At 33.5% G+C, this 10,520-nt stretch overlaps 1 protein-coding gene across 1 annotated transcript; it reads right to left on the bottom strand.

Moving 5' to 3' along the window:
• Positions 1-417: 417 nt before the first annotated feature.
• LOC104519866 (transient receptor potential cation channel subfamily A member 1) lies at positions 418-10,321 on the bottom strand (the record flags this gene model as incomplete). The annotated part of the gene is made up of 11 exons (XM_010162631.1): positions 418-565; positions 1,039-1,109; positions 1,527-1,625; positions 3,029-3,088; positions 3,697-3,790; positions 4,695-4,861; positions 6,099-6,213; positions 7,512-7,676; positions 7,770-7,939; positions 9,208-9,308; positions 10,222-10,321. Coding segments are annotated over 11 exons (1,290 nt in total), but the record flags the coding sequence as incomplete, so codon positions are not given.
• Between the last annotated feature and the right edge of the window lie 199 nt (positions 10,322-10,520).

Below are 10,520 nucleotides of genomic sequence, written 5' to 3'. Positions count from 1 at the left end.
CCAAAAGCACTTCATCCTTGAATAATCTTTCAATGTCAAATTTTAGATGTGCAATATCCAGTTATTTTGGTTGAAAGTTAAAAGGACAGGGAAAGCTAAAGAATCCACTGTTTCCTATCTTTTCATAATTAAGTACACATTACTCTTTTTTGTTCAACATTAAAGAAACATTCACTTCAGGGAAAAAAATTGAAGTAACCATGTATCAGATGTAAAATTTCCAGAAAAGATTAAAAATAAGAAATGAGAACTAAAAATTACCTACAGAAGTTGGTGTTGAATGTTTAAAATATACACTTAAATTCTATTCCTTAGAGTTGCTAAATCATAAATAATTATAGAAATGTAAATAGTCATGCCTCTTTTTTTGCTATAAAAATCTTAACACATATTGTAAGCAGTAAGAAAACTCAGTACCTCATATTCTAATGGTCTTGCTTCATAGACCTCTGTTCCATTCAAAGGTCTTCCTGGCTGTATGTGAGTGACCAGAAGAGTCAGCGGGATGAGTCCAAGAGAATATATGCCTAAATTCATCAGATGTGCTCGAAACCCATAGGCCATCCTTGAAAGTAAGAATGTTAAAGTTATAACACTTTACAAATTTAGAATAGCATGCATTCAAATGGAACAGTGAACAATGTTTGCAAGATGAGGAAATAAACATTTCTTAAAAAGTCCTGTTGTGATTAATATGTTCATCAAGTTTTATGTGGACAAAAATGTATCAGCCATTCTGAAATACTGTTCACTTTCTTTTTAACTACCCAATCCTAATATATAATTTTGCAATAAAGCAGAAACAAAGATAGTGGTTGCCTTTGCTCTAAATATCAAAGAATCATTACTAAACTGTAAGCTACATTCTATATGATAATCCTTGGCATATTCTAAATATGCTTATGAGAGGTTATATGGAAAAGATATTTGCTTCAGTCAACACTATATATACGTACATCTTAGTAAACAACTCTCAGGCACAATAGCCTTCATCCTGACATGCAATATTATATTTTATGTACATTAAAATACACCTACCACTTCATAAGCAAATATTCTTTACACACGGGATGACTGAGTAGCTCCATGCGATTGTGGCGTACCATGGCCTACAAAACAAAAATGGAGAAGGATCAAAACTTATCTCATCTAGCTAAATAAGGTGCTTACAAAGCTGGCTAGGCACCGTCTTTACTTGAGTATTAGTGCAATGAAAAGTAAAATGTCTGTAAGATGCTGCAAAGCTCTTTTGTTTACACACTCTGGTCCAAAGCTATTATTGTCTTGCCTTCTCTGCCTAATTAAGCATCCAGTTTCTCTCCTGCTGCTCTGCTAGTCTACTTCAAGTTTCAAAAAAATTGTACAGACTGTTGCCAACTATGCCTGTGAGATGACAATATACTGTAAATATAAAGAGTTATGGGCTTTGTAAAAGAAATATTATGATGAAAAATTCAAACTTCTTGATTGTATCTAAAGCAAACCAGCATGGAATCACGTCAGAGTAAAATAAATAAATAACTTACATTTAAAGTGGTAAGTGGTTCATAGAATATGTCTTCACCATCCTTTAGTTTCTTGTTAAGTGTCAGGGGACACTGAAGATATCTGAAGTTATATTCAATCTGAATAATAAGCATACACCAGCATTTAAATATTATGAAACTGATCAACTAAGACTGAGATAATGTGGTCAATTTAAAAAAGGTTATCCTTTCGAGAGGAAAAAAAACCCCAAAACATATTGTTTCAAAGTAATTAGAACTCTGATGTATACTGGTTGTTAGTTACTCAAGCCAGTGAGCACATGCTATCCAGATACACATCTGTGACTGTAAGGTAATTAAGCAAACAAACAATTGTAAAATAAATATACACATTTCTTCTTAAAATATTACAGTTTAAAAAGGTCATTCTCATGACTATAATTTGTTTTAATGTTGACTTTGAAGAAAAGTTTGTATTTAAAAGTTATATGGTGTTGGTAACACAATGTAAAGAAAATGTACAGTAGTAACAAATTTGTAAGTTTTCTGTTAATGATGTGGACATAATCCAACGTAGTAATTAGTGGTTTTTAATATGGTTTCAAAGGTAACATAACTGTAGAACATTCACGCCTCTTTAGTATTATGAAAGCAATCTACTGCTTAAGATTTTAGACATGAATTTACAAAAAAGAAACATGCTGGACTGTGAATTATTGATGACAATTGTACTACTTATGATAGTCAAGCTTTTGATACTCATAAATGGATATTATGTCTTCTATCACTGTTATTTTGAGATATCCACGACTTCTGATACCCAGCTTGATTGCAAGAATTAACATAGCAAAGATAAAGTCTATAGATTGCTAAAGTTTAATGTTACACTTGTTAAAATGCATAAGCATAAAGATTACAGAAATTGAACTTAACATTTGTTTACAGCCCAAAGGATGAAATGAGTCACCTGTTTTTTTCTGTTAAGATCTGATACTCATTGACAAGTGTATCTTATCCATATGAACCTGACATATACGTTACAAATTGTACAAATTGTGTATTTCACAAACTTTCAAGTGAAAAACATGTTAATTTCAGTGTCATGGAGGCAATAAAGAGAATTAAATCAGTGGCTTTTCTGAGAAAAAAAAAGAAAGACTAATAGCTGAAGATCACTAGTAGCCCATGAATTGATTTTTAAGTCATCCTAATACTGAGTTTTTTGCCAAATATGTATTAATATCATGGATTCAAATACAGTTATTGGTGAATAACTACCAAGTTATTCATGAATCAATTTAAAATATTGGCTGATTTCAACTTACCAACTATAGAACTATAATTGCAACTATACAAAATATTTAAGAGGTATGAGAATTTAGTCCAGTACTAGTAGCTAAAAGTCAAGCTGATTATTTTTTTCTAACTTTATTATTATCCAAATAATGTACTGCCGCTAACATATAGCCAGGCACATTGTGACATATTGCATCCTAAGATGGTAAAATGTACTGTCTTTATAAATTTTTTAATTCACTTACATAAAAGTCTCGACTTGTCTTTTCTTCTGAAGATTCAATTATGCAGTTGTCCAAAACCAGCTTTGCAGATGAAAAGTGAATTAAGGTGACACAGATAACGTTAAACAGAAAGAATATAACATTTGTACCCAAAGAAAATGACCTCCAAATATAGCAGTCATCTAATGGAAGCGATGATGCAGACAAAAAACTTTACGTATGTTTTGAAGGCAAAAAACTTTACACATGGGAGTTAAATAATGAAACTATGCTACATGCTAGTTTACAAGTATAAAATGTGAAGTGTTCATGAATACACATGTACCAAGTCACTTGCTATTTTAATAAAAAGCATTTCTGTAGCATCATTTAACACTTAGGTCAGAAGATGAAAATATCTCAAATGGTTTTAAACCCAATTATCTTCTGACTTGCATAACTTTTATACTCCTTTTTGTACTACTTTTATACTCTTACAACTCTATTGACCTCAGGGAGCTAAGAACTTTTTCTAATACTAGAAAAGTTAAACTGGCCAAACTGAAACTAGTACTAAAACATGATTAAATAAATTTATGAATTTATATCTTTTCTATTTTATAATAATACATGAGGACAGCATTAGAAAAATAATGGCAAATGATACAATTTAACTAAGGTTATTTCTTTAACACGTGCAGAAAACTTACTTTAAATGAATCGGGAAGATACTCAACCATTTCCAGCAAAGGACACTTATTGGCACTAGAATAGTGAGAGAATGTCACAACAGCTTCTTCCCATCTGCAAACATGAGTTGAGATAATGGTGAATGAATTAGTTGCTTCTCTTTTAAATTAACTACTTTTAGATTATCTGAGTTTTATTTAAGATATTATCTTTCAAATCACAACATGTAATAAGTTTACATACCATCAATTGTAAAATTAGCCATATCAGATTAATTGAGTAACATTCTAGATGCTTCTTTAAGAATGACTCATATTTAATTCTGTTATCAATTGGACACAAATGTTTTAACTATGTTAAGACCTTCTAAAAATATGACACTTGGACTAAAGCTGGAATCCTGAGTTACAAGTTTAGGTGAGTAATAATAAATACAGTAAAAAAAATTGGCAGTGTTCCTGCAACTGTTACCATAAGATATGATCATTAGGCAATGGTGCAACATTTTTATTCCTGAAGTGGGGCTTCACTATATCATAATATAAAATATTCTAACCTGCAGTTGAACTGCCACATTTAAAATACTTGCAACATTTAAAACAACATATTTAAATTAATTCTCTTGAATGGTATCAGTTGCACCCACATTTTGATTAAAATGCTGTAGACATTGAAGCATTATGTGGAAGGTCAAAATTACGTACGTAATAAGAGGGAAGACATGGGAAGGATTACTTATTTCTAATGGTGCCTAGGTGTTTTGTTTGGGTTTTTTAATGGAATCCAAATACTCAATCTAATATGCAAAACAACATGCCACATATCTGATTGTCCATTACAATTGTGCCATTTTTTAATTTGCTCTCAGTAGAACACAACATAATCTCTGGAATTTTAAAATATATACTCAGTCTTACTTATTAAACTACAGGTTTTCAGAACTTAATCTCAGTTTAAAAAAAATCAAAAGAAAACACAACAGAAAATAAATTAAAAAAACATTTTCTGTGTACCTTACCTTTTGTGCAAAATGACAGCAGAGACTACATCTTTCCTCCTATTGTGTATTGCTTCATGGAAAAAAGAAGCTACTGCTTTGTTGAACAGAATTTTTGCACCATAGTCAAGAAGTAACCTTACTGCTTTTGCATGTCCTTCTCTTGCAGCCAGGTGCAAAGCTGTGTTCTGTCCAGAAAAGTAGTAGAGCAATGCATCCATAAGAATCATTAAAAAAAAAAAGTCCATTCCCGCACTGAAAAGCCCCATGCAATTCTCATTTGCAAGTCCTGAATACTTTTACTACCAACATTAAAAAGTAGATTATTGTCAAATATTCTGATAGATATTATAGAGAAGTTCTTTACTCTGTGTCTACAGCTACAGTAGTGCTAAATCTGAAGAAGAAACTCAGCTGTAGGTAAGAAAGGCCAATTAATTAATATAATTTAGTTTTGTAACTAACACACTGCAAATCACAAATAGGTAAAAATGATAGTATCTACAGATACAGAACATCTGCATTTGATAGTTAGGAAAAGAAGCATCCAATTATTTCCAGATGTGCTCATACAAACAAATCTGCAAGAAAATCTGCACGCACAGTTTTGCAAGAGGAACATTTTTCCTCTGGTATTTTCATAAAAGTAAGGCGATGAGCAGTTTAGGAATCAAGTCACACTGAAACTAACTTGTGAAAGCCTTCCCAGCTCACCCAGATTTTTCTGAGGGGGAAATTAAGAACTAAGCATTGGTTTCTCATTAATTTCTAGGCAAGAAATTAATAATTTAAAATGTTTTCAACACCAGTTCTCGGAGAAATCAGCAACATCTTTTGTGTTGGAAACTGAAGAGTTCTTTAAAGTGATCACCCTATGTTTTCTGATGGGAAACTGTTAGGCAGGTTCATACAAGAGGTCTCCAATCCAGGAAATGAATTCTGTCTTGACCCAATAGATACTGCATTTGTCCAAAATACAGGGCAAGATAGGAGCTGTATCTGTTGGACATCACCACACAGAAGAGATGGATTTCAAACCATAAGTTAATGAGCTATTATTGATATTGGATTTTTTTAAATCTGTATAAGCTCTTTAAATTTAAACGTACTACATTGTTAAAATACTCTTGCATTGTAAAGGAGGCAAGAGGGACACATCTATAATACTCAGTATTTTATGTTTTCTATTAGGCTATTTCATTTTTTTGTCTCCCACTTGTAAGAACTAGATAAAAATTTCAACAATCATATTAATCTAAGCTATAAACTTTAACAGTGGTGAAATAGAAAGACTTCAAAGTTGCCACAGGAAATGAAATATTACACATGTAATGCACACTGGAAAACTAGTTGGCAACATATCGCCAACATTTGGTATAGAAGTAACAGCAGACAAGAAATAAATAATGCTATATGAACACATACCCCTTCTTCATCCACTCTGTCAGTACACTTCACATTAGTATCCAAAATGATCTGCATTGTGCGAGTGTATCCTCCGAAGGCAGCATGGTGCAAGGCTGTCCAGCCTTTATAATCACTTATATGTAGTGGTATAAAATTAGTAATTAAAAATGGAAAACTTTTTCTAAATTTTAGGTAAATGTAAATGCCTGCTCCTTGACTCAAACCTCTTATTTGGCATGACTACTGCAGAGACGTCCATACCTTCTGTCAACAAATGTGATTATCAATGTTCATTAGGAAGTAACAATTCAATAATAAGATTTGAATCTCCCTCTCTTTCCTTCTCTCTCCCTTTTTCTGTATATATCTGGATTGCGCCCACTTCTTATACGTCCCTTGAAAATGACACAAACACTTGCAATATTCTGTTACTAACACTCAGCAACAGATGTGGCATAGATCATGGCCATATTACCGAATTTTGCATTTAAAGATGTTATAAGCATACAAATCTATACCTATTAATATTACTTCATTTTAGTATAATGAAACTCATTAAGCCTTTTATAACACAGAACTTGCCAAGCTATTTATTTTTAAAATGACAGACTTAAGTCTAAATTAGGCCTGAATACATACATACACACATGTATACACACAGATACACATGCATACATACATATACTTCTAGTTCATATATATATATAATAATCTCTATCCTTGCAATATGTACTAGTCCAGCTAAGGACACTGGAAATAAAGGATTTGACAGTAATCCATTTAGTGGGTCCTCCGTAGTCATAAATAATGAACGTATGACATGTCTGTTTGCTAAAGGATCTCCTTGGAACATTCAGCCTCCTAGCTCCAACACGTAGGTGCAGTGGACTTGGAATCACAGCACTTCAAAGTTAAAGCTCTAGCCTATACCTTGGAAACAGGACTCTCAAACTCTCTTTTGGTAGCTTTGGCTCCTGGGTTTACAGTTGTGAGCGTGGAAGCTTTTGTGGAGCTGCCAATGATCTGAGGATCTTTGACCTCAAAACAGGACTTGAGAGTGCAAAGCAAGTTGCCTGTGAAGCACCAATCCTAAGAATGTGATTATAATATTTCCAAAACAATATTTTTTCCATCAAAAGGTTCTCTTCTCTCAGTTGGATTTAGAGAAAGCTCAGTTACCCCAGCATTAGAAGTCTTGCTTTGCAGCTAGCTATGATTCTATGTGTCAGGCTGAAGCAAGGCACGATCAGCTTAGTTTTACAAATATTTTATAAATATGTTCTTAAATTGTATATTTATATTTGTATATATTAATATATTAAATATTTTGATATATTGTATTTATATTGCATTAACTTCACAGCAAACAGGACATAAAATGTAGGGTGATAATTCTTTTTTGTCTTAATGAACGGAAACCTGTAAACTTACCAGAGGAAAAGGGCTCCTCTCTTCAGAAGAAACTGAACTACCTTCTCATGACCATTCTGGGCTGCCAAATGAAGGGGAGTCATTCCCTTCTTATCACCTTCATTCAACAGTCTTGTGTCTTTCATATCTCTTATAAGTCGTTGACATGTATTGATGCGCCCATAGCTTTGAAAGATAAACATAGAAATTAATGAAAAAAAAAAAAATTACAGTTTGAAAAAAAGGCATTGATTCCACTGGCTAGACTGCACTACTAACCTGGCAGCAAAGTGTAATGGTGACTTCTTGTCTCTGCTCTTAGAGTAGATGGAAACGTTGAGGCTGAGTAAATTATTTACAGAGAGGGCCACACCTTGTCTGCATGCATAATGCAATGGTGTGCATCCTTCGTTGTCTTCATCCACTACAAGATTCTTAATATGTTCCATCTGTTACCCCCCCAAAAAACCCCAAAAGCAGAGAATTACATTTATGTCACCAATACTCCACAGCTTCTAATAGCTTGTAACAATAGCATTAATACTTTAAAGCAGTATCTAAAAAATAAGAAACAAACTTTAGGAAAGGTAAATTTAGCAACAATGAGAATTTAATGTCTACTGATTTGTGGGTCACCATTTTTTAAAAAACTACTCTTCAGGGAACACAGCAGTTTGCCACTGTGCACCCTTCTGCAATCCATCCACATTACAAGCGTAATGCAGGAGACTGTTCTCTGCTGCCATTTAACCATAATACTCATTGCTGTCAACAGAAGGTTTGTACAGAATATATACAGCTAGTCTATAGCCTGTATTCAGTAGCAAAACTGGCTGCCAAAACCCATCAATTCACTGGTTTACAGTGTAATTTTATTTCCCCAATTTCTCTTTCTCATCTTCATTTCCCCAGTTTTCCTCCATACCTTGTCTAACTGTAGCCTTTATTAAAGCAACTAAAAATCTCCTCCCCTGCTCTGCTCCAGTCCTTTGTCTGAATTATTAGTATGATCAATAATTCGAAAGTCAACACAGACAACTGAGAGTTACCACTCTGGTTTAAAACTGATTCTCTACATCTGCTGAAAAGGGAGGTTACATCCATTCTGTGTTACTAATCAAAGTTGTTCACAGTTTTCAGCAGATGTTGTAAGATCGGTTATACAAGGGAGCTCTGGAGGCTAGCAAATTTAATTCTTTCAAGCAAGCTTGGGCTCTAGCTATATGAGTGCTTCACCTCAGCATAGACAAACACAAATCCATCTTTGAAATTATTTTTAAAACTAAATCCAAGACTTTATTACAGTCCAAGACTTCAGTCCAGTCCACAGAAAGCTCCTGCAGAATATGTTATAATCTAAAGTCCTAGAGCTTGACTGAATACGAGCATGTCCCCCAGCTTTACTGCATGCAAGCTGGGAAAATAGAAGTGAAAAGTTCTATATTTTATTGCCTACCTCTTCAGCTATTCAATCCCCCAACAGCAAAATAATTTATGGGATTATGTTATTCCTTTGCCTGGCAATAAGAAAACTGTATTATTGGCTTTGAAATGTTTTCATGAGATATCTACCTCTTCAAACTATTTTCTCTGACACTGGGCAACTTAAAAAGTACCACAAACTTCCACAAACTTCCCAGAATAAAGTGGTAGTTGCTTCTTTCTTTACGTTTTCTAGTAATCGTAACAGAAAGACATAAATTGATGCTTACTGTACCTGCAGAAATTTCTCATTCAGATGCTGTAATCCTCCAGGCTGTAATACCGTCAAATGTAAGAAATTCCGACCAAGATGATCTTTTAATGATACATTTGCTCCTAGATAAATACGGAAATAAATACCAGCAACTTCAAAACTGCTGGCCTCTGGCACTAACTGATGATGTTTAAGACAAAGGAACAAATATTCAATAAATATGTTCATAAATCCATAAGATAACAAATACTATTTCAAGTCAACATTATAACATATAATTTTACTTACAAAAAAGCCCCCTACTGACACTCAGATTTCACTGTTGTCTCACGTGTGTATGCATTTTATATTTCATTGCAGCACTAAGAATTATGTGGGGCCCTAATATTCAGAGATACTGAGCATCCACAAATCAAGAGGTAATTGAAAGATGCAGATGATCACCTCCTCTAATCTTTTAAAGTTGTAATGTTGTTACAGCTTCTAAACTCATTACATTGCTTATTAACAAAATCAGTTATATTATGATTAACAAGAGGAAATATAGTAACAATAATTAACTTGCATCAGAAGTGTAGCAATTGAAAGATATAGCTCAAACATTTTCAAGGTGATTGTGATTATATAAAATCACAGGTAAAGCTTGAAATATAGGCTTTAACATTTAAAGACTGATTGCTGGTACAAAACTTGACTGTATAAGTGGTGTATTTATTCCACAGTTCTGCTCACTTTATGAACTGCTAAGGAATGCAGGGATGGACTGCCAGTGCCACCTCTACCTTGAAAAGCATGACACATGGCACACACACTTTTCTACAGACTGTTCACTCTGTATTAAAAAGGGTGAAATCATCACCCTAATTATTCCTTCATCTCAGTAGATACCAGCACTGTGCAGCTGTTTAGCTCAGCTGCTCCTGGACTGTATGCTAAAGTACTGAACTGAAATTGAGAGGAAAGTTAGACGCAGAGTTTTAACATGTATGAACCTTGCTCAAAGGAAGTATATCATATATGTATATTCCTTTTTACCTTTTGAGAGCAGTAAATTCACAATTTTCCATGATGCACAGGAAGTGGCCAACAGAAGTGGGGATCGACCTTCTATGTCAACACTATCAATATTAGCCCCCTGCAATAAAGAATTTCAAGTTTATCATGAATAATGAATAAATGAAATTTTAAAATGGTGCTGCCCTTTATAAGCGTAGCAGAATTACTGGCATTCTTAGTAACTCCAGATGCTCCAGACAAGTAAATTCAATAAACACATTACATCACTATATAAAACAACTATGTTTTCAAGTGATCAGATACAGTCTAGTTATATA

The sequence above is a fragment of the Antrostomus carolinensis genome, unplaced genomic scaffold (assembly GCF_000700745.2).
Source record: "Antrostomus carolinensis isolate BGI_N321 unplaced genomic scaffold, ASM70074v2 scaffold11442, whole genome shotgun sequence".
NCBI classification, from domain to species: domain Eukaryota; kingdom Metazoa; phylum Chordata; class Aves; order Caprimulgiformes; family Caprimulgidae; genus Antrostomus; species Antrostomus carolinensis.
The sequence above is the reverse complement of the archived record's forward strand: the minus strand, read 5'-3'. Positions and strand labels throughout refer to the sequence as shown.